The sequence below is a fragment of the Equus quagga genome, chromosome 11 (genome assembly GCF_021613505.1).
Source record: "Equus quagga isolate Etosha38 chromosome 11, UCLA_HA_Equagga_1.0, whole genome shotgun sequence".
Lineage (NCBI taxonomy): Eukaryota > Metazoa > Chordata > Mammalia > Perissodactyla > Equidae > Equus > Equus quagga.
The window spans coordinates 98,557,659-98,583,393 of NC_060277.1; the positions used below are offsets into that span (position 1 = coordinate 98,557,659).

The 25,735-nt window shown below is 35.1% G+C and overlaps 1 protein-coding gene and 1 non-coding gene across 2 annotated transcripts in view; both read right to left on the minus strand.

The window, feature by feature from the left end:
• NSF (N-ethylmaleimide sensitive factor, vesicle fusing ATPase) overlaps window positions 1–25,735 on the minus strand; it is a 112,760-nt gene that overhangs the window by 37,653 nt on the left and 49,372 nt on the right. The window contains exons 9-13 of the mRNA XM_046676850.1: window positions 14,146–14,311; window positions 13,075–13,149; window positions 12,701–12,888; window positions 4,479–4,574; window positions 861–1,017 (exon numbers count right to left, since the gene is read on the minus strand). Coding sequence (XP_046532806.1) covers window positions 861–1,017; window positions 4,479–4,574; window positions 12,701–12,888; window positions 13,075–13,149; window positions 14,146–14,311 — 682 coding nt within the window. The remainder of the gene's footprint in view (window positions 1–860; window positions 1,018–4,478; window positions 4,575–12,700; window positions 12,889–13,074; window positions 13,150–14,145; window positions 14,312–25,735) is intronic.
• LOC124248008 (small nucleolar RNA U13) lies at window positions 18,214–18,316 on the minus strand. Its single transcript, XR_006890894.1, has one exon. It is a non-coding gene; the product is annotated as a small nucleolar RNA U13 (small nucleolar RNA).

Below are 25,735 nucleotides of genomic sequence, written 5' to 3' on the forward strand. Positions count from 1 at the left end.
TTCCCTTGTCATGTGGACCCACTGTACTCTTCTGTTGTTGTACTAATCATAATTGTAAATAAATAATTTGTGAATAGAATGTTCTTCCCTTTTAGTTTATTTGGTAAAATCCTAACTGATCCTTCAAAGTCTCAATTAAACACCTCCTCCAGCTTTCCTTGGCCACCCCCAGGCAAAATGATTTGCATTCACACACACCTCCACACACATACACCATAGTTAGGAATTTGTTTACATATCTTTTTTCAAAACCAGATTGAACTCTGTGAATGTCTTTGTATTCTCAGCAACTAGTTCAATGCCTAAAACATAGTAAGTACTCAGTGAATATTTATTTAATGGAATCGAGTACTATGTATGTGGTATCATTCAGTCTACTAAGTAACACAGAAATTTAGATAACAATCCTATAAGAAAACTAGTTGCTGTTAGTTATCAGTAACATTTTACCCCAGGAAAATTTTAATTTGTGCACAATATTGGTGTGTAAACTGGATTACTATTTTCAGATCATGAACAGGTTTAGAACAGAAAATAATTCATGTTTTTGGAATGTGCTAAATGGCTTTATAAAAGTGCTGCTTTTTTTTTAAAGATTTTATTTTTTCCTTTTTCTCCCCAAAGCCCCCCAGTACATAGTTGTATATTCTTCGCTGTGGGTCCTTCTAGTTGTGGCATGTGGGATGCTGCCTCAGCGTGGTTTGATGAGCAGTGTCATGTCCGCACCCAGGATTCGAACCAACGAAACACTGGCCGCCTGCAGCGGAGCGCACGAACTTAACCACTCAGCCACGGAGCCAGGCCCCAAAAGTGCTGTTTTTTTAAAAAACTTTTAATGCCATCTTGTCATTCTTTCTCACCTTCCAAAAGGACGCTAACCAATGGAGTACGGTCACTGTTTTTAGTCTGCTGAACCAGCAGCTCCCCATCGTCTAGAACTCGAGTAACTGGATCACCCCATTTGATGATACCATTCATAATGTAACTTGCATAATCCTCTTGGTTTGTGCCAAATGCCTATGGAGGAAAAGGATAGTTTAAAGCATTTCGAGCATTACTTTTAAAAACTAAAATATTTAAAGATATAAAAGATGAGTAATAATTCCTACAGGCTAAAAGTGTAATATCCCATATTAATGTAAAAAGCCTGACAAGCCAAAAATAAAAGCTGTTTTACAATTTCTCATTTAACTTTTTACCCACTGGGGGTGGGGGCTGCTTTGGGTGACTTAATGGAATAAAGCAATAGATTCTAGGCTCAGATTCTACTAAAGGCCAAGCCCTTGTAATCCCTGAGAAAGGGTAGGTTCCAGTGTGCTTGTTTCTGTAAACAGTAAGCAGGTTGTGGTCCTCTGTTAAGCACAAAGAGAAAAAGAGATTACGGATTTAGAAATTAGAAACAGTTGGCTCAGCAGACAAAGATACTGTTCTAACACTGACTGTACGTGTCATGGATTAAAATGGGAATATGAAATGGTAATGAGGAAATCTTGGTATGGTATCTTGAAATGGTAATGAGGAGGTCTACATCAGCTTGGTGGTAGGTTTGAAATGGCACCAAAAACATTAAGTAAATAAGTGGCACCAAGGTGAGCATATATGTGTAAATACAAGATTTAGAATGAGGTAGAAATGAGCAGCTGTAATAAAAGATTTAAGGGTTAGAAAAAGGAAATAAAAGCAATTATTATATATAATAATTTTATTTGTGCTCACTATATATTGGAGCTTAAATCACATCCCTCTTAATTTTCAACTTCTAATCTTAAATTGTAACTCCCAACAAACCAGCTGCTAAAAGTAGTCAGTAACGTTAGTACTTAGTTACTTAACTGAATTGTATTTTCATAAGGTTTACAGGAGAATAAATGAGTAGGAAAATACAACCCAATGTAACATAGCAGTCACATATCTTGAGAATTTCAAACTTTTAAAAATTATCACATCCCTCAAAAAGTCAATTTTTCATTACGTGACATACGGAATAATTGTAACAGTTCTCTAGAAGCTGCACCTCACAGAAAGTCATTCTTTGTAATACTTTCTCTAAACAGTATACAGTGGTCTCACTACTCTATTACTTTGCCACCAAATCATTTTTCAGACCACTCTCTGGTCCTTCCATACATTAGTCCTTTGATTCTTGAGTACAGAGGAAAGTCCTATTCCCTGGTCTGGATATGGTAAATTCAGTGGTCCTGTAAAAAGTTATAAAGGAGGAGCCTAATAAATACTGGTTGAATGGCTGTTGTAGGAAATATGTAGATTGGCTGGCTTTTGTCTTTAATTATTTCAGGTATACACTCTAAGCCTCCCAGCAGCAGCTTTAAGATGCCTGAACCAGGAAACAGTGACCCTACCAGGCTACACAATATGTATGAATCTTCCCTATTTATCCTGTCATTTCATTTTTAGACCCTTGGAATAAATAAAATAAGTTATTACTTACTTAAGTTATTTTAGTTTCCCCTTCCTCGAAGCCAAATTATTATTTATTTACTTGATTTAATTTTTTTGAGGTAACATGGATTTATAACATTATATAAATTTCAGGCGTACACCACTGTATCTCGACTTCTGTGTAAACTATATTGTGTTCACCAGCAAAAGTCTAGTTTCCATCCGTCACCATATGTAGCCCTGTACCCCTTTCACCCTCCCTCTACCCCTTTCCTCTCTGGTAACCACCAATCTGTCTCTGTATCTATGTGTTTATTTGTTGTTGTTGTTGTTATTTATCTTCTACATATGAATGAAATTACATGGCATTTGTCTTTCTCTGACTTATTTTGCTGAGCATAATACCCTCAAGGTCTATCCATATTGTCTCAAATTATTTGTCATTAGAAAATCTTGGAATAGATCAGTTAGACTGGGCTCTAATATTTTGGTAACTCTTACAAATGACAACAGCAAAAGATTAAACCATTTCCATTTGAAAGTAACTATTCTATATTTCAAAGTCACAATAGTCATAAAGTAGACAGGGCTAAAACAAATCGATTTTTGTCTTTAAAGGAGATACTGGCAACAAATAATTATTGTCAAGAATATATATAGAACTTATACATATCAAATAAAAATAAAGAATAAACAATACAACAGAAAAACAGGCAAGAGACATGAACAGCATTTCAGAGGACACTCATATGGCCATTAAGCATATGGAAAAAAGCTTAACTTCATAAGTAATCAGTGAAATGCAAATCCAGACCAAAATGAGATCCCATTTTACATCCAACTTAAGGGGAAAAATTAAGTCTAACAATAAGTGTCAGTTCTAGAGGACGCAGAGTAACAGGATCTCTTTTACATTTGGGGACAGTGTTTATTGATTCAACACTGGGAAAGCAGTTTGAAATTCTTCAGTCTGAAGCTGGACATTCATATACCCAACAACTCAGCAATTTTATTCCTAAATATATATCTAAGAGAAACTCGTTCAAGAATGTTTATAGCAGCATTTATTTGTAATAACAAAAAACTGGTAACATTCCAAATGCCCAATGATAGGAAAATAGATAAATTGTGGTAGTCACACAATGGAATGCTACTAAGCAATGAAAATGAAAGATGTACAGCTACAGGAAATCATTTGGATGACTCAGTAATAAAATATGTAATAAAATAGCAAGTCCCAGAAAATTACATACACCATATCTTATTCTAGACACCTTGTGGACTAATGACAACAGTGTGTCAAGAACTGAAGATTAAGATTAATCCAATTCTGTACACCCGAGGTCCATTTAGGAAAGAAAAACAAACATACACAGCTCTTTAAGAGGCCCTTCTACAATTTGTTTTTGTACTGATATAGGACTCCAAACAATGGTTACTCAAACATTAGTGGTTGTTTTTATAGGAAAATGGGTTAATGAACGTAAACTGTATTCTAAAGTTCCAACTATGACTGTTGAGGTTTGAGTACATTTTAAGAAAACTGACATCTTTTTCTTAAAGGCCACCTAGGATTGTGAAGAGTCTTAGAAATTATAGCAGTTAGAAGAACTAGAGGTATTGAGAAAGAAAAAGGCATGCTGTAGAAGTGGTTGAGGAAAGAAAGAGAGAAATGAGAGTTAACTTTAAATATCATAATAACTAACATATGGAGGATGGATGAATTAGGATGAATTTAGGTTTCCATAGCTTCAGACTGTATAAGAACTAATGAGAAAACTAATTTGAGTTCAATATAAAGAACTAATAATTAGAAAGTCTCAAAATTGAATGGTCTGCCTTATAAGATGGTGACTTTCCTATCATGAGAAATATTTCAGTAAGTATTGGTTAGTTACTGCCATCAGAGTTACTGTACAGATGTTTCTTATATTGGACACTTCCAATACTGAGATTTTCTGATTTTTTAAAACTACATATGATATAACCTTCCATAATACTAGGTGAGATGGCACTTATTTTTCTCCTGAATTATTATTGGTTTTTTGGCTTATACATCACTCAATATTCATACTCACTGGTTTGATATCATTCTCCAAAGAAGCAAGGAAGTCTCCTCTTGTCACCTGCAGGCTCTCTGCTTTCTCCATGTCCACTTCCACTTTAGTACTGGCCTAATTAGAAATGAAAACAAAATCTAAGGACTTCCAAGATTTAAGCATATCTTCAGCCGAGGAAATAACACCTGAAGACTTAAAAAGCATAATTTTGCAGACAAAAAACATCTCTCCCAAATTCACAAACATATATTCTCTTTGCCTGAACAACTGCACTTCTATGAACTTATCCCATAAATATATTCACAAATGTACGCAAAGTTACATGTACCAGGATATTGGAATAGCAAAAGACTGGAAGCAAATTAAATGTCCAGCAAGAGAGTACCAGTTAAGTAAATTATGACACATCTGTACCAAAGAACATTGGACGGCCATTTTTTCAAAATGAGGCAAAAGGAGGAGAAAATACATGCAGACGGTCTCTTAAGAACAGTGGTTCTCATCCTTGGCTGCACATCAGAATATCCTCTCGAGCCTTTAGAGCTTATTTAGGTGCCCAGCCCCACTCCCTTCAGGATTTTGATATAACAAGTCCAGCAGAGGGTCCGGACACTTATATTTTTATAAAATGCTGCAGGTAATTCTGATGCTCCATCAGGTTCGAGGACCATTACTCTAGGAGACTAAGGATCTAAAACTTTCACTTGTATTCATACTTTGTACTTGAGAATCGATGTGCCAGCTGCAAATATTCTGCTACTGCACCTGGCGCTAACACTCAGAACAGACATCTGGAGAAGCATCAAGGCTTTTATCAGCACTTGGAGCTGCCTGGACCTGATGAGTGATTGAGACACCAACACATTTTTTAATGCGAGTGGGCTCACTCCCAATACCATAAGGCAAGTGAGTCTAATTTTTAAAATGGTACTTTAGTTTCCTAAAAAGTAGCTTAAAAAAATCTGACTACAAAACAAAAGTATGTTAAGCAATATCAACCTTCCATCGATTATTATAAAACATGAGTCATGTTCCTTTAGGAACAGACTGCTGAGACAAACAAAATAGACATTTTTTTAAAAGTCAGCCTTATGGGATAACAATAACTGTGTCAGGAAACTGGATCAAGATGGCAAACAGAACACATTTATTTATCTTCCTTCCTGTCCCAAATTTCAAGAAATGACAGAAAGTGAGAGAGAAAAGTTAAAAAGCATGGAAGATATATCCAGAAGTTTTAACACTGATCTAAGAGGAGTCTCAGAAGGAGAAAAGAGAAAGAATGATAAAGAAAAAACAATAAGACAGAAGAAAAAAATTTTTCCACTGCTAAAGAAAGGTATGTCTTTGCAGTTTAAAGTGTTCAATGAATGCCAATGAGGCTAAATGAAAAGAAACCCACATCTGTCTAGACACACTGTTGTAAACTTTCTGAGCACCAAAGATAAAGAGAAAGTCCAAGAATATTTTTGAGAGACAAAAACAGGTTACCCTGCAAAGGAACCAGAGGAAATCTGGCATGGTACCTCTCATGGTAACACTAGAAACTAGAAGACAGACGTAACCATGTCTTCAAAAATACATCTGGCTATTTCTACCCTAGAAAATGATTCTCATATGTACACAGGGAGCACAGGCGAGCATTTTCCTAACAGTATTATGCACTGTTCTAGGCGCTAGAGACATACCTGCAAGTAAAACAAAGTTCCTGCCCTTATGGATCTCACATTTTAAATTATGTTGTAATATTCTAGAATACTATGCATTTGTCCAAAATAGTGAAGACTTAAATATACTAATATGGAAAACTATCCAAGACAAATTGTCAAGGGAAAAATATAAATTGCAGTACAATTCCATTGATGTTTTTGTTTTTTAAAGCACATATGTATATGAATGAAAATGTGAAGGAAACAGACTATAAAGGTATATCCCAACTGCTGGTGACCTCTGGAGAGGGAAAGGCAAAGGGTGTCAGCAAAGGTCTTTCCCACTTTTCCCAATATACTTTAGAATCCTTGAGTCTTCTACAAAGAGAATGTGTTCATGTATGATTTCTATATTTTTAAAAAGAAAGTTAACAAGTAACATTTAAATAGACAAAATATTCTACCTACATAAAGAGACAATTAGCATTTAAATTCTTAATAGGGCTTTCATTGGCACATATTAGCCATTCAATAAATATTAATCACATGTATTTGACATTTCTAAGTAAAAAAAAAAAAAAAAAAAAGGAAATGGTGTTACAGGAAACACACAAACTCCACGAAAGAATTATGATGCTCTGTTCTTAATATATAAATTTCTACAGTGCTTTGCAGTTTATAAAGTATGTTTATATATATTAGCTCCTTTTATCATACCCATTATCAATCACTTTATCTGTATATAAGCCTGGAAGTTTTTTTAAATTAAGAATAAGGGTAATTTAATTAAGGGTAGATATACGATTTAGTTTTCCAGGTAATCTTATATAAAGATTTTAAAGTCTGATTAAAACTTTTTGACACATCTAAAAGGTGTAAACTCTCAGGTGAAAGTGAAGTGAGCTCTGACAGAATCATATTAAAACCCCAATGAAGCTACCTGCCTCACCTCTCTATACAGCCCTAAGCTTTTACTATAACTTTTTTTGTATTTTGATTTCCTCTTATAGTGAAACTGAAATCAAATGATAAAAACATATAGCAATATGAAGGGAAAATCTTGTCTATATTTCAGTGTTTGCCAAAAAATATGACAGATTTCAGGACTGAAGCTGGTGTGAAACTTGTCTTTTTACTATCAGGAAAGGACTCATTCAATGAATTAAAAGTGAATTATGATGGGGGCTGGCCCCGTGGCCGAGTGGTTAAGTTCGCGCGCTCCGCTGCAGGCGGCCCACTGTTTCGTTGGTTCGAATCCTGGGCGCGGACATGGCACTGCTCGTCAGACCACACTGAGGCAGCGTCCCACATGCCACAACTAGAAGGACCCACAACGAAGAGTGTGCAACTATGTACTGGGGGGCTTTGGGGAGAAAAAGGAAAAAAATAAAATCTTTTTAAAAAAAAAAGTGAATTATGATGGCTGGGGGAGAGTTATTTTACAATAAATTGATTTTAGGCACTCCAGGAATTTTAGAAATTAGCTAATTATAAACAATCAATATTACAATTGTAAATTATTCCTGTCTATTCATTAAAATATGTTTTCTAAGGACTTCTCTTAACTTTTTACTATTTTATCAAAATCATAAAATCTTAAAAAATCTACAATTCTCAATTTTTGCTCATTCAGAAACCTTTTCTCATTTGTCTGAATTAGTGCAATTTTTTCATTTTATTTATAATGGCTAATCAATATAGAAGAGGCAACATCTTTCACCTTATACCTGCAGAAACTAATAAACTTGTATTTCAACACCAGCAAATATCAAGTGGTCACCCTTAAATTTCATAACCTTTTAAATCTGACCTTTCAAAGTTCTTATCATTCCTCTTAAATTAAGGGTAGAATGACTTTAATCAATCAAAATTCTATACAAATAAGAAATAATTTTATTGAAATTCTGCAAACATAAATCAGAGCTTTGATTCAGCTGTCAAGTATTTGTGTGTGGGTCCTCAATTTATTTCCTTATAATAGGTTAGAGTAGAAGAAATTTGGGTTATGAATCTTTTCTACCTGAAGCAGAAATTCCTTTCAAGATAAAAACAACCAAATGTCACATGAATTTTAGTTGACCACAAACATGGGCTCAAGTACAAATGACATGAACATCAGGTGTTTATGACTGGATTTTTCCACTTGTCTCAGAAAACCTGAAAAAACAGTTTCACAGGGAAGACTAGTTTAGTCCACTGGACTCTGTTTAAGCCTACGTCTTTTAAAAAGGAAGCAAAATAATACTAATAGTGGCTTTTTATAATACAAAGAAAGAGCATCATAACAAACAGTTGAATGTTGGGTATAAGTTCCTTAAAAATTTTAAATCTTAAGTTTCAAATTACATACTTATTCATCAATCTCTACTACTAAAACTATGAACATCTACAGCAATGGGAACTCTAAAACTGTATGCCTTTTGTTCACCGGATGAGGAGTCTTGCTGGGAAAACAGTGTTTAAAGACCTCCTGACAGGGGCTGGCCCGGTGGCTGAGTGGTTAAGTTCGCGCGCTCCGCTGCAGGCGGCCCAGTGTTTCGTCGGTTCGAATCCTGGGCGCGGACATGGCACTGCTCGTCAGACCACGCTGAGGCAGAGTCCCACATGCCACAACTAGAGGAACCCACAACGAAGAATACACAACTATGTACCGGGGGGCTTTGGGGAGAAAAAGGAAAAAATAATAAAAAATCTTAAAAAAAAAAGTTAGTGATCAACTAACTACATTTTAAAGACCTCCTGACAATGCAGTTTTTAAAAATGCAGAAAAGGAAATAAATGTTAGTACTATTTCTTTTTGGGGGGTGAAGCTAGTTTCTTAGACATCTTTCCTTTATATGTACAGAGTCCCTTGCATTAGGTATTCCACAGATACTGTAAAAAATAAAGTTATTTGGTATAAAAGGAGTTGATCACAAGTCAATATGCATCACCTGAAGTTTAAATTAAAGATAATTCAACCACACGGAAAAAGTGAGGAAAATAATGTCCACTATTTGCACTACTTCTTACTTGCAAATTTGAAAGATAATATATTCTGCACAGTGGTAATTAATATTTTAGCTTTATAATTAAAAAAATTATAACTGCAAATAGTCAACAAAGGTCAGAAACTGAAAAGTCAGATGTTGAAAAGGATGTCTATGGTATCCTCTCAAATCAGCCAATAATAACAAAAATGGAAATGACTAACATTTATATAGTTTGTAAGGTACTTCCACGTACAGTATTTGATTTCATTTTCACAAAAACCTGATGAAATAGGTAGTTATTTCCCCTTGACAGATCAGAAACAAAAAAGTGAAATAACTGTAATGCATAACCACCCTTTGTGACTATAAAATCCATGATCTTTCCACCATTCCTCACTGCCTCATGTGTAGATAAACCCAATACATGCTTAAAGAAAGCAGGTTTCTTAGTGAGACAATGGCTTAGAGGCATTTTGGGATAAGATTATGGTGGTAAAGATGACAAATGACTAAATAAGAGAAAAATCTGGTGGCTAATGCATTTGAAAAATCTGATAACTAATAAACTTTTGTGGATTATATCAAGAGCACTGATGTGGTCTGAAGTGAAAGATTAGGATGGTGGGGAGCAATTTTCACACCATTTACACAATTTCTTTTTTGAAGTCGCCATCACTTCTTACTAAGACATTTCTCATGGCAAGGAGAAAGAATGAATGAATGAAATGAGTGGATCCATTCTCTAAAGCATCCAATACTATATTCTCATACTACCCAGATCTTTGGCATTCTTTCTTTTTTTATGCAGCAGTACTAGTAGCCTCCTCCCACTGGGTATCCAGTATTTTAAAGAGGTTTTTCTTACCATACTGTCCAAAGTGGCTTCCTCCAGTATGGCACTTTTGAGGTAGAACAAAGTCACTTCTAGTATGTAGGGAATTTATGACCTATGAATACAGTTTGATTCAGAAACGTCTATCAGTTTACTAATTTAAAAAATATTCACTAACCATCTACCATGTTCTCAGCATTTAGACTTATTTGAGATACTGTGGGAGATTCAGAGATGAATAAGACACAGACTTAAAGGCTACAACAGGGGTTGACTAACTTTTTCTCTGAAGGGCCAGACAGTAAATATTTAGGCTTTGTGGGTCATGCAGCAGGCTCTGCAAATATACTCAACTCTGCCACTGTAGCACGAAAGAAGCCATTGACAACATGTAAATGAATGGGTGCGGTTGTGTTCCAAAAATAAATTTATAAAAATAAAAGTAAAATAAAAAAATAAAATAAATAAATAATAAAGTAAATAAATTCATGGGGTAGAGCAGCTCTTGGTTTAGACTCTTGACTGTTGGTTTAGAGCCACTGATAGGAGGTACCCAAACAACTAGGACATACTCAACCTAATGGTTCAGCTTTTATTATTTCCTGCACGACTTGTTATACTACACGAACTGTTGTATCCCCTCTCTTGCGTCGCCAGCTCCACTCCCCTAAATACTCCACTCGATACAGCTGCCAGAGCGAGCTTATGTTTTAACACTGTCGCTGCTATTCTTAAAACTCTTCAATGGCTTAGCACTACTCACAGAAAAGAAGTCCATACTTCTTCAAACAGTATAAAAGCCTCTTTGTGTTCCATCCCTCTTTAGTCTCCTGACTTATCCCCCACAATGTCTCTCTCTACCTCCCCTCCCCTACCTTTTATGTTGAAGCAATACTGAATACCCTAACACACCATGCTATTCTGTGTCTGTGTTCCTTAGCGTATGTTTTTCCTTCTACTTAAAATGCCCTACCCCACCAAGAGGTACATCTACCCAGAAATTCCCCTGTTTGTCTCTGCTGACAAGCTGACCACATCCGACACATTTTCACTTCCTTACCTTGCATATACTTTCTATGACTGCATGTGGAGGATTAGACTGCGAGCTGCTCAAGGACAGGCAATTGACTCCTTTGCAGTTGTAGCATTAACCCCTAGCATAGTGTCTGGCATATAGTAAGTGCTAAATAAATACATTTGCAACCAAAGTCAACTGAAGGTATCATAAATGATACTTAACCGTTTCAAGGAGAAAGAGAACACATCATTCTCAAACGGGAGAATCAGAAAAAGTTTGAAGAAAGTAGCAGCATATGAACCAGATATTGAAAAGATATGTAAACACAGAGAGTAAAGGCTCTCAGTGAAGTGCGGGAAAAAAAATAGCAACAGCAGAGAAGTGAAAAAATAAGCTAATATCTGATGACCGGTGACTATTTCACTTTGGCTAAAGTGTATGGAGCACAATCGGGAACACATCTTGAAAGGCCAGTTTACAGTAAGATCAAAGAGGACCTTAAAGACCAGGCTAAGAAGTTTATACTTTGTTCTGTAGACAATGGTGAGTCACTGAAAGTTTCTTAAGGGTAGAATGGTATGAAATAGGAAGACTGATCAAACAGAAGGTAGGTAATGGCAATGAGAAATGAAAGATACTACCAACACAGAACAGGCAAAATTTGGCAAATAACTTGATGTAGGACACAGCAGAGTGGTAGGAATCAAAGAGAATCCTGAAATTTTAAGCCTGGGAAATTGGGATAAACAAGGAGATAGGAGCAGGAAGGAAACGGGGGGGGGAAAAAAGACAGAAAGAAATAGCAAGTTTTGTTTTGGAATATTAAATCCGAGACCCGATAAAACATCCAGGTGGAGGTGTTTAGTATACATCTGAAAGTGGGAGAAAGATGCTCTCAAGAGATGAGATGGGGGCCGGCCCTGTGGCTGAGTGGTTGCGTTCTCGCGCTCCACTTCCGTGGCCCAGGGTTTTGCCAGTTTGGATCCTGGGCGTGGACATGGCACTGCTCATCCAGTCACACTGAGGCGGCGTCCCACATACCACATCTAGAAGGACTCACAACTGAAAACATACAACTACGTACCGGGGGGCTTTGGGAAGAAAACGGAAAAATAAAATCTTAAAAAAAAAAAAAAAGATGAGACAAATTTCTGGGAGTCATCTATCTACGGGTGAAACCTGAAGAGAAGAAGGAATGGTAAAGGGTCAAATGCACTTTATCAAGCTTTATTTACCAAAATAAAAGTATCCTGGTATGTATTTCTACCACAGTATCAATCACATTATTGTACTAATTTGCAAACATGTCCATTTCCCTGACTCTGAATTCCTTGAAGGAAGAGGTCTGTTTTATTATCTTTGTGTCTCCAGCTTAATACCTTGAAAACAGCAGGTATTTTTGCTGAATGAAGCAGCCCCCATAGTTCTAGCATGTAGAAAATCTAACTTTCTATGACATGTTACAACTCCACACGATAAGACTTAAGAAAATTCTGCAAAATCTTCATCTTCACATGTCTGTTATCAGATGGTGGCAACTTAAGGTAGATGTGTCAGAAGTTACCATGGGGCAGATGACACCATTACCTTTTTTCTGGTTACTCTGAAGATTTAGCAGTTGACAGTTAAATTCCTATTTCTTTTACCATGTCTCTTCGTCAAAAGTTAGCATTACCCTAGCCCTTGGTATGCTTGAATGGGAAGAGAAAGAATACTGGCAGAGATTTACAGGGCTGCAGACTCCTCATCTGTTGGTTGCTCTTACTGACCTTTATGTGTCTGTTCATAGCAGTGGACTGTGCTGCTCGCACCAGACCCTCCAGTTCAGCACCGCTGAAATTCTTGGTCTCTACAGCCAGCTCTTTAATGTCTACGTCAGCAGAGAGTAACTGATGCCCTCTCATCCTTGCTGTGTGGATGTGAAGGATCTGTAGTCGGCCTTTCTCATCTGGTAAGCCTGATAAAATTGAAAATAAAATGGAGATTATTCTAATCCTAATGCTTCTCTTATAGGTACTGAAGCATGTAAACATCTGCGTCTCATGATATACAACTTTTCTAACAACATTAAGTTATATGACTTTGCTCCTGCTAATGAACTCTAAACATGCCCGCGCGCCCCCTCAGTGACAGATCTGCTTACCTATCTCCATTTTAACTTCCAGTCTTCCAGGTCGAAGGAGAGCCTCATCTATCAGATCTGGTCTGTTGGTCATTCCTGAGCATGGATGTTAAACCAAAACAACATACCAATGATCAGAGTTCAAAAATAACATAAAATGTCCCTTAAGTATATGTAAGAATAGTAATTTCCCTGATAAGCTAAGAGGACATTTTATAAAAGTCAGTAGAAATGGAAATAGAAAAGTCAATAGAAAACCAATTATTCTCAAATAAAAACAACATTTGTTCTTTTTTTTGTTTCTACATGGGACTTGATCATTTTTTTATTAATTCATTTTTTTCAGATGCACATCATAATATATTTCGAATTCTGTTGGATTGCATCATGTTCACCACCTCCCCTCACGTGTGAGCCTAATCATCACTTTTGCCCACCTTCCTCCCCCACATCATTCGTTCTTGATCTGTTCTAACGAGAATACCTAGAGACTTTGCTTTAGAATTTCACTACTGTACAAGCCAATGAAACATAAATGTAATGCAAACTTCAAGTATTTAAAAAGAAGATTTAAGGTTCAGAGAGGGTAGGTAACCTGTCAAAGCGAGAGAGAGGCAATGTGAACATGATCTGTCTGATCCCAAAGCCCCTTCCCTTTCTCGTAGGCCAATGGTTTTCAACCTTCACAGACACAAGAAGTTTCATGTTTTTTTTTTTTTCAAAAGCCATGTTAAGAAAAGCTCAGTACATAAAACAGCTAAAAGAAGAAGTTATAATCGGATGCGTGATCTGAAGCTCACTCCTCGGCCCTCAGAGACCCTGGAGGCCTACAGGACCAGACTGAAAACCACGCATCACATCGTGCTGCCTTTTCATCTGTGAGCTATAAGCTTAAAGCCATAGTCACTAAAACCCATCTTCTATTTGTTCTATTAAGGTTAGACGTTAAAATAGTCAAACTCTTTAATATCACTTGATTCTAATTTGGAAACATTGGCAAAATAGTGTAACTACAACCTACATAGATCTTAATTCAGAACCTCTGTGTCTAATGTTCTTGAAATCATAGTAGTTTTCTTAAAGCAAACATACCAATGACTAAGATGTTGTTCAGCTGCTCTACCCCATCAATTTTGGACAGTAACTGGTTGACGACAGTGTCATGAACTCCTGTGCTACCAGCCATGCTCCCTCTCTGCTTGCAGATGGCATCAATTTCATCAAAGATGATGATGTGCAAACCACTGTTCGCACCAAGCTAATAAGGGAAAAAATTATATTAAAGGTCATAATTTGAATATATTATTAAACAAACTAATCAAAAAAGCAAAACAAAGCTTTCCACAGATTGACTTTGCTCCATTTTGACTAATAAATATATCAAGTATAACCACAGTTGTTGCCCTCTCAAAGGTGTTGGAACTGCATTCTCAGAATTCTGGAAACTGAAAAGGCATTCCAGAACCTCATATCTAATAACCATAAAACAAAAATACATGTTATGTGCTGATGAAAGTGAAGAGGCCATCAAATAACTAACTGTTCATTTACATACATTTCTTATTTCACTATTTGAAAGAACTCTTGCACTTATCAGATCCATTTCTTAAGTCAGTGAATGGCAACTCCCTCCCATTTTCCCTGAGTTTTGGTGAAAGGACTGCCCTAGAATCAGTAGGTTTAACATTTGTTTGTCATATTATACAGCTAAATGGTAAGTCCATCCAGAGATCAACTGGGAATTGGGCAAATGCGGGAAGGAAATGAATCTGATTCATATTTAGTTATATCATATGGAAAGATTACTTCTTAACAGTAAAGTGAGAACAGAGAGACAGTTTATAAAAAGAACACAGTGGAGGGGGTGCTGTTTCTTCTGCCTCATGATTTCTGTTTTAGTTTATTGGATATAGAGTCATCATTAAAAGAAATTAGTTTACATATTTTGAACCTTTAATAGAGGCAAATACTTTTAAAGGCTAATAATTCACTAGGTTAAGTTAACATGGACCTTCTAACAATTTAGATAATGAAGTCTCTTCTTAGGAACCAAAGGGGGAAGTGCACTCTATAAATTTTCTTTTTTATTAATAACAAAGAACATTAGGGATTTACAAAACAAAACAGGTGAAAATGAACATAACCTAAGTATGACAACATACGGATAAATGATGGGCATAGTGAGATTCAGGATTATATATGGTTGGTATTCATTAAAACTCTGGCAAGGATATAATCTTTTTTTAAAAGAGTCTTTTTTTTCACTTTATTATAAAAGTATTACATGTTTACTGAGCAAAAGTTGTAAAACAAATAGAAATAAGCCAAAAATGTATTATACTCCATAAAGATAAATGCTGTTAATATTCCGCAGATTTATTTCTGTACTTTTAATTTATTTTACTTAAAAAACTCTCCACATCTTATATTCTCTTGAACACTGTTATTTGAAAACAATTTAAAATTGTTATTTTCGTTTCTAATTACAAAATACATGATCATTAGAGAAAATTTGGAAAAATACCAAAAAACGTAAAGAAATCAGTCACCCAAAATTCAACTAGCTAGAAACAACTAATATTATTAACTTGATGCTATCTAAATAGCTTGTATCCTCTTGTTCAGTCCAGATATTATCTTAAATGCTTTCCCATGCCTATAAATACAACTATACACTACGGTTTTTAATGGCTCCATAATACCTCCTTGTGTGACTGATTTCACAGTTTAACTCCCCTACTGCACAGCAATTCCTTACTTTCAAATATTCAAGAATGTCTAAGTTTTTAGTATTATATATGTTGTTGCAACGAACATTTTTATACTCAAATCCTTGACAATATATATGATTACCTCCTGAAGGCAAATTGTTAGGTTAAAAGGTATGTTGAGTATTTTAAGGCCCTTGAAATAAGCTGTCAAATACTTTTCCAGAAAGGTTTTATACTTTATTTCTCACCACAGTATATGACAGTGCATATCTTGATATATCTTCACAATGAATATTAGAAAAATTTAAAAAATAATTTCCAACTTGATAGATGAACAATGGTATTTTTAAATTATTTTTAAAAGGTATTTGTCTAATTACTGAAGAGACTGGCACTTTTTTAAATCATATTTTTTACCATTGGTAATTTTTCTTTTATTAATTGTTCATATCCTCTGCACATTTTTCTGCTAGGATTTAAGAAATTTTCTTATGGATTTATAAAATAATTACTTATATATTATTAAACTTGTTTTAAATATTTTATCCCAGTTTGCCATTTGTCTTTTATTTATGGTAGATTTTTGATAAATGGAAGGGTTTTTAAAATTGTGTTTTTACCATTTAAATAGCCAACATTATCAATTTTTATTTTTATGATGTTTTCCACTACTTTTACCCTTAAAACCCTCCCCCATTACAGACACTGATGGTCACCTATATTTTCTTCTCTTTCAAATTTTTACTTTACATGTAATTGTTTAATCTATCTGGAGTTTATTTTTACAAGTAAAGTAAGAATCCAAGTAATTTTCCTTCAAATAGTTAACTAACTGACCCAATCCAGTTGACTAAATTATCCTTTCTTCATTGATTGAGATGGCACTTTTTTCAGGCTTTATATTTTTATGTATGCTAGATTATTACCAGTTTTGACTGGAATTAGATTAAATCTCTGAATTAGTTTAGGAAGTACTAATATCTTTATAACATCTTCAGTTCTTAAGAATATGTCTCTCCAATTAGTCAAGTCCTTTATGTCTCCCAATAAAGTTTTGTAGTTTCTGTCATATAAATTTCTTCATAAAGATTCTTAAGTATTTATGTTTTTTGTTTGCAACTGTGAATGGAATTTTTCCATTATATTTCAGAAACAATATGTATGAAGAAACTGTATTAATTTTTGTATATTTATTTCATATCTGGCTACTTTACTCTCTTATTTATAACATCTAAGATTTTTTAGTTGATTCTTTTGAATTTTCTAGGTTCACAATCATATCGTCTACAAATAGAACTTTGTGTCCTCCTTACTAACAGGTGTACTTGTTTTTGTGTGTGAGAATTTCTTCCTGAACAAAGACATACAGAAGGAGAGAGACAGGGCCTAACAGATAAGAATTTAGAAGCATGGAGGGTCACCTGAACAAAAGGCTCAGAGGCAATCAGGGTCCTATAATAGGGATAATAAACAGAACTTACAGTACTATCACAACAGGGAATAAAATCCAGAAGCAGGCCTTTCTATTGAAACAGAGAAGATCACCAAAGGATTTGCAAAAGGAGAATGCTCTTTATGTAAGATGATTTTAATCCTGACTTTAGGATGAACAAGGAGAAGTATGGAGTTGGAAGGTAAGTGAGAAATAATGGTACATAAATGAGGTAAACAGAATCTGTAAGAGAGTTTTTACATACTGTGTAAAACTACGTAGAGGGTGACCAACTATGATCCCATTCATACGACTTTCTCAAAAAGACAAAACCATAGGGATGGAAAACAGGTAAGTAGTTACCAGGAATTATTAGCAAAGGAGAATGACCATAAAGGGACAACATGGGGGAATTTTGGGGGGTGAGGTAAACGTTCTGTATCTAGATTTTGGTGGTGGTTACATGAATCTATACATGTGTTAAAATTCATAAAATTGTACACCAAAAAGTCAGTTTTACTTCTTAATAAGTAAAAAAACAGACAAAATATCTTATAATACTTACACTCTATTATGCATATTTGGATTATTGTTCATTCTTTAATGCAATTCTATGCAAGATGATAGTCATGTGTTCATCAAAGTTTCTAAAATTTAGGGGTTTTTTTAATGAACATTACATACAAATTGTTCTCCTTCTACAAATGTTTTAAAATCTAAATTCAAATCTGAAAAAAATTAACAATTTCTCAATATCATATTTATTGAACAGATGTCTGATCTGTTCAATAATCAGCTTGCTGCTTAAAAAAAATTCAACACCAAAAACTATTCATCTTTCTATCTGTAGAAAAGACTGAGAATGAGGAATCAGAACTACAACCTTAGCTTTGCAAACATATCTATATAGTAGGATATTAATTCTTGCCATCTTCAGTCCAAAACAAGGACATTCCTGTTTGCAACTGAAAAACTGTGAGATTCTACATTATTTTTATTATTATTTTTTCCCTTTCATGTCAGATGGGTAATGTGCCGATGTTGTCACAATGGCTGAGGGGGGCACATCTCACACAATAGTGTGAATCCCCATCATCACGCTTATGAACTACAAAAGGATCTACGTTATTTTTAAAAGACATTTTAATTCAAGGTTGTCTACCAATACAGCATGAAACAAAAAGCTGCTATAATGTATGAATTTTGCTGTGAATGTGCCTTATGTTGCCACTGGAGTCACGACTTCCTTCTCAGTCCAACCTCAAAAATCATCTATGTGGAAGGGAAGCCAGAGACAATAACAACACTGTGTTTGATTAAATGATCACAGGAGCAATCTGTCCTAAACATAATTCAGTACAATTCTGGCCTTTTCAGAACCTTACTAATCTCGTGACCTGTCATCAAGTCCCTTCCTCCAACCTAGTCAGTACAATAACATCAATTTTTACAGGCGTCTTACTTAAATAAAGGCAAGTTCTTATAGCAATAAATTAGGAATTAGGTAAGGAGGATGTCAAGATTAATGTTCACAGATTAACATAGCTGAATCATCAATAAACCCTTTCCCAAAGAGTTTAAATTTCCACAATGCAAGCTTCTTCAGTTCACTGGCTTCTAGCTCTGCAAAGTCTTCCCCCATAGAAACAGAGCTGATGCTGTTGAGCCCCTGGCAACAGCCTTCAAAACAGCTGTTCTATATTTAACTAGTGTGACCTATATGCAAGTGTTCATCTCTGTTAGCCTGGACTGTCCAGAATCATAGAGGTGATGCTTGTCTTTATTATGCAACACATAAAACCTTCCACGGGGTCGTTAGCTGAATATATCAAGCTACTTCTGGATGTAAGGATTGAGAAAGGTGTAACTGCAAAGACTGGCTATGATTAATATCTACCTAGAAAGTCTCTGCCAACTCAGTTTTATCATTAATAGTGTCATATTTAAACTGTTTGCAAGTTTAAAGACAGCACCAAAGACATCTTTGCAGCCATGTGGAAACTATCACAACAGATTTTATAAAATGCTTCGTTATAGGGCATTGTAGCTCACCCGCACCTAGTGTTTAATCCTCAGTATACCATTAGGGTCCATTAGACACAACTTCACTTTTTACGTTTCTCTGTTGAGCACTTTTAACTGTTTATAAAGATAGATATCTCAAGAGTTTTTTCTTTCTTAGAAGTCTTCCACAGAACAGAAAGGAAAATATATTTTAAAAAATAGAATAAAACTCATTCTAACTTGCAATTACCATATGGGTCCACTGGATCTTTTTTATAGATCTAAGATCTATTATGCTATTTCAATATTCTAGAAATTACGTCATCATTACTCATCAATTATTCCCAACAATGCTAAGATTAAAATAATAAGAAAATGCAAGAATGATGAAATTGCTTAGAAGAATGATGCAATAGTGAAATAAATATCACTATGACATCATCCTTCAGTTTTCTTATTGTGTTGCCCAAAGTTCTGTCTCACCTTTCAAGAAGGTATAAAAGAAGTCTGGAGACACCATCTACTTTTGCCTGATTCGAGCTTTAATTGAACACAATTGAGAAGTCAGATTTTTTAATTTCCTGGCCATAATGGCAAAGAAAACAAAATTGACAGAGGAAGATATTTCACAATTATTAGATGAATCCAAAGTTAAATGCAAAGCATGAGATAGCAGCACTTGAGACTAATGAAGATGGTGAAATTTATCATTATAAGTAAAATCTCAGACTATGTGCCTTCAGATGATGCTATCTTACATAAATTTTCTCAAATTCAAGAATGAATGAAAAATATATTTCTAAGGACAAAAAGAAAATAGAGCATTTTTATACAATTACTTATTCAACAAAAAGTCTTCATTGTACAATACTTTGTGACAAGAAACTAGGCCATCTCATTTTTCTAAAAGGACACACGACAGTATTCTTTCATGTTTTTATTTCACTTGTGCATCAAAATTTCCTTGATATAGTTTTTAAGTTAGACAGGTGCTGAAGGCTGGTATCAAAGAGATGACCAGAAGAAACAGATGATAAAGACATTAAAAAATTTGATTGACTATTCTAAAAAGTATATATAAATCTAAAAATAAAAAAATGTTTTGCAATTATGGAGCTTTTTGTGACCATCCTCTCTTCAACAAAATTATGAGCCAAGGATTTAAAAAAAATTCTTCAAGTATTGTGTCTTGACAACGCAAGCATAAGAAGAGGAACCAGGGGCCTGGCCCCATGGCCAAATGGTTGAGGGTGTGCACTCTGCTTCGGCGGCCCAGGGTTTTGCAGGTTGGGATCCTGGGCACCAGCTTAGCACCACTCATCAAGCCATGCTGAGGCGGCGTCCCACACACTATAACTAGAAGGACCTACAATTAAAATATACAACTATGTACCGGGAGACTTCGGGGGGAAGAAGAAGAAAAAGACTGGCAATAGATATTAGCTCAGGGCCAATCTTAAAAAAATTAAAAAAAAAAAAAAAAAAAAAAGAACCAGAGGCAATGATAAGCTAGAATGTATTACAGATGTATTTGAAATTTAGAATAAGTATGTTCAAGTTCATGCATGACAAGTGATGAACAGTTAGTTACATTCAGAGGTTTCTGCTAATTTTGGTTATATATATGTGTGTATATATATGTTTATGTATATATGTGTGTGTGTGTGTCTGTTTAAAACCGGGAAAATATGAAATAAAAATTGTTTGCTATATTTAAGCTCTTATTAAATAATTGCATAGTCTTTCACTTCCTTTTATTCTTACATTCGTAAATTATTTGTAAAATAACTTTAAAGTAATTTTTAAAGAGAGTTCTTTCAACCCAGATAGTAAATGGTGATGACTATTTTTCTTGGTATACTGTATGTTAAAAAGATACTCGAGGCAGGAAATATTGTAGTATTAAGGATGACCTGTAAAACTGAACTGCTTCTGGGACTGTCTGAAGAGTTGAGATCGGTTATTAGACTTGCACCAATCCAACAGGAAGCATGCCTGCTAGAACCCATGTGGCTGAGATGGCCGAGACTGGAACATGAACAAGAACTTAACGGGATGCAAGGAAGCAGGGGAGAAAACTACCTTGTGTAAAACTGAACCAATTAAGCACCCAAGAGCAGACTTGAAGCATTAAAAGGGTTGTTATAATGGCAATGTTTAAAATTTATTTTTACCGTCAACAAAACTATGAAAAAGTAGGAAATGACAGGGTAAATTAGATTTAGTTAAGCTTACTAGATTAATATATATATTTGATGTTATTATGTTTCTGAGTGTTACTCATATTGATCCATGTAAATCTGTTGTTCATTTTAATGTTTGTAAGATATACCATTTCCTACTGAGGAAGAATCAAGATGTTTCTACTTTTTCCCCATTACAAATAGTGCAGCAATCAACATCCTGGTACACGTCATTTTATGCACAAGTGCAAGAGTATTTCTCCAGGGTTGCTGTCTTGAAGTAGAACTCATAGGTCATGGGGTTTGGGCATCTTCATTTTTGTAAGATGATGTCAAATTAATCCATAAGATATCACCCACTTGGTATCTTCTTCTAATTTATACATGCTATGATTAGTAATGTACATGAGGCCCTGTTTCTCCACAACTTTTACTGTTACTAGTCTTTGTAAATTTTACCAGGTTGTTTATAAAACAATGTCTCCTATCATGCATTTTCCTGAGCATCTTTTCATTTGCTTATCTTCAGTTGGAGTCTTCCTCTGAAAACCGCCTGTTCACATCCTTTGTCAGTTTTTTTTTTAAATTGTGTTTGTGTTTTTCTTACTTATTACAGAGAATTTACTATAGAAGATGCCAATTCTTTGTGGATTATATGCTTTGCAAATATCTTCTCTAGTTTAAGAGATTTGTATTTAGTGTAATTTGTAAGACAGAATTTTCTTTATATTAATGTAGCCAAATTAATATTTTTATCTTTTATGGATTTGATTTCTATATCTTAATAAAGAAATTCTTCCCTAGAGTCAATTCTTAAAAGATTTTTGCTTACTTTTCTTCTAAAAATGTTTTCTCTTGTAAGTTTTAGTTTTGTTTTTTGCAAATCCACTTTGCAATTCTGTATGATATGAGATAGGGACTGCATTTTATCTTTTTCCAAACAGAGAGCCAAAGATGAAATGGCTTATTCTTCCCCCTCTGATTGGCAACCTCACTTTTCATATAGCAAGCTCTTTCTGTGCTCTATTCTGTTTCCTTGGTCTGTTTTTGTGAGTATATATTATTGTTCTCATTTACGACAGCTTTCCAGTAAGTCTCGATATCTGATAAAATAAGTCTTCATTATTCTTCAGAATTTTCATGGCTCTTCAAGAATCAAAAAAAAAATCAGAATCAAGCTGTCAAATTTCAAAAAAAAACCCTGTTAGACTTGATTGGAAAAGCACTGAATTTACAGATTGATATCAGCAGGAACTGTCATTTTTATGATATTGTGAGTATTCCCACACATGAACATGTTCTATCTTACCGTTTATTAGCTCTTGAAAAATATTTTCAAAAATGTTTATAATTTTCTCCTTTAATTTTCCTATTCAATTTAATCCTAGGTACTTATCATTCTGACTGCTGTAAGTGAATTTTTTTTTAAGTTACATTTTCAGTATCTTCACATTTTCTTTGAGTCTTATGATTCCTTTCTCGCCTTTTAAAGTATTTGAGTTTTCTTTATTCCTTCCCCAGTTCCTCCTCATGCTTTCGGAAAGCTTGAGAGTTATACACAATTTTCACATACACATTTGACAAAGTTTTATGTTAATTAACATTACCATCTTCTTTCCAAATAACACAAGGATCTCACATGGATTTAATCCACTTCCCATATGTTTTGTTCCATATTTTAGTTCTATCCTTAAAAAAAACCCATATTTATCATTATCCTTGTTGTTTTATACAGTGAATGCTTATTAAATTTACCTTTGTTAAACTTTGGGAAGTATGGCACACATAGAGGGAGAGTTCACAAAATGTGAATGCATGCCTCAATGAATTGACTTGAAATTAACATTCACATAACCATAATGAGAAACAGAACAGTGTCAGCTTCCTGGGGACGCCTCCTCACAACCCTTCCCCAACACCCCTCCCCAACCATTCCCCATGGGCAACCACAGTCTGATTTTTACAGTAATTCTCACTTTCTTTTATAGCTTACCAACTAAGTATGCATCATTAAACACTATACTTTAGTTGAACTTTATAGAAATGGAATCATACAGTATGTATTCCTTCTTGTCTGGTTTCTTTTCCTCAGTATTTAGCTGTGAGATTCACAACTGTGTATAACCATAGTCTGTTTATTTTTATTACTGTGTAGAACTCCACTGTATATTTATATGACAATTTATCCATTTACTGGATATAAAATTCTAAGTTGACACTTATTCTCTTTTAGCTCCTAAAAAATGGCATGGAACTGATTTCTGGTTTCCATCATTCCTGTTGAGAAGACAGTTGCCAGCTAACTGTTACTTATTTTAAAGTAATCCTTCTTTTTTCTCTAGCTGCTTTTAAGATTTTTCTCTTTGTTTTCAGTTTTCAGCAGTTTAACAATGATATCTGTAGGTGTAGACTTCTTTGCTATTTCTCTTGCTTAAGGTTCACTGTACTTCTGGAATCTAGGAATTGCTGTTCTTCATCAGTTTTAGAAAGAAAGTTCTAAACTCTTTTCTCTTCAAATATTGCTTTTGCCTCATCTTCTTTCTCCTGACTTTCTGGAACTTTAAATACATACACTAGACCTTCTCAAAGTATTTTTCCTGTCTCTTCATTCCTTTCATCCTTTGTTTCTGGTTATCTTCACCTAACATCTTCAGTTCACTAATTCTCTCTGTGGATGTGTCTAATCTGCTGCTTAAATCCATGCACTTGAGTTAATTTCAGTTACTGAATTTCTCATTTCTGGAATTTCCACTTGATATTTTTTTAACAGTTTCGGTGCTCTGACAAAATTCTCAATCTTGTCTCAATTTTATCTCCTTGAACATGTAGGGGATTGGAAGTGGCCACCCCAAGATATGTCTCTTTGGCATGATGATTATTTCGGGCTGGTTACTTTTAAAAACTGCAGACATGAAAGAGACTCTGACAAGTAGAAGTTACCCTTTGTAAGAGATATTTATATTTCTAAGGGAAATCTCCATCTGTAAAGGTGTCTCCTTCTTTGTACCAGGAAGAAGGGGGGATAACCTTATCTCTAAATACTCTTATCAATGCTGAAGGCAAGGACTTAAATCTGCATAATAACCTTACTCTTGCTTCCTGTACTTTTCTGGTAATCTCCCACAACTGACTCCCCCCAACCTTAACATCCTCCTTTGCAGCTGAAGATGGTATTTAAGAGGAGAACCTCCACCATTTTGGTGAGTTGCTCAGTATTCCTGAGTCTCTCCCATGTATACATATTATAAAGCTTTGTTTAATTTTCTCCTGTTATTCCATCTCATGTGAATTTAATTTGTAGCCCAGCCAGAAGGAACTCAAGTGGGTACAGGAAATGTCTTCCTCCCTTACAAACATGATAAGCACAGTTATTTTAAAAGTCTGTATCTGAGAATTCCAATATCTGAAGGCCCAATTTCTATTATCTTTTGTTTCTCTTTGTTCATGTTGTTTATGTCTTTGTGCATCTGATTGCTTTTGTTTATAAATAAGACACTACATTTGCAAACTACAGGAATAATCTGTGGCCCTGCACAGTATTACCTTTCTCCAGGAGGGATCTACAATTCTGCCAGATGTCTGTGGGCACCAATCTAATTTTAGAGAATGATATGACTCAAAGCCGACCTGCAGCCTCTGGAAGAGCATGTCTAGTTTAGTTAACCCTTGCTCCTATGGTGCAGCCCTTCAGGGTCTCAACTCAAAATGAGGCATGTTCATCAGGTATCTCTTCTCTGTGGGCCATGGGCTCTAATCTCTGTCCCGCTTAGGCCCACTAGCCTGTCAAAACGGCTGCATAGCTGTTTAGCAGCTCCCTCCAGAAAAGCCTAATATCTCCAGAGGAACACTGACCCCATACACTAGGACCTTTTTTTCTGGGACCCCGTTCTCCTCCTAGATCTTGTAAGCTCTTTGAAGCCTTCAAGCAAAAAATTTTAAAACACTTTGTTGAGCTTTTCTGATAGTCTTCAGTGGCAGGCACGATTCAATTTACCCCATCTGCTACTACCAGAAGTAGAAGTCCCAGATTTTACCTTTGGTTTCAACAGTTCCATTGCTCATCATTGTTTCTTGCATCCACTGTTTCCTTCTGGGTTCAATTTCCTTCAGTCTCAAGTACATCCTGCATCACAATCTTCCAGCAAACACCTGTGACTAGTTAATTCTACTAGCCTCTGCCTGAAGAGATGTCTTTATTTCACTCTTATTCCTGAATGAGAATTGAGCTGGGTATAAAACTTTAAGTTGACAGCTATTTTCACTTAGCCCTGTGGAGATATTACTCTACTATTTTCTATTATCTCTTGCTCTTGTTGAAAAGTTTGCTGTCAATGTAACGGCATCTCTTTGTT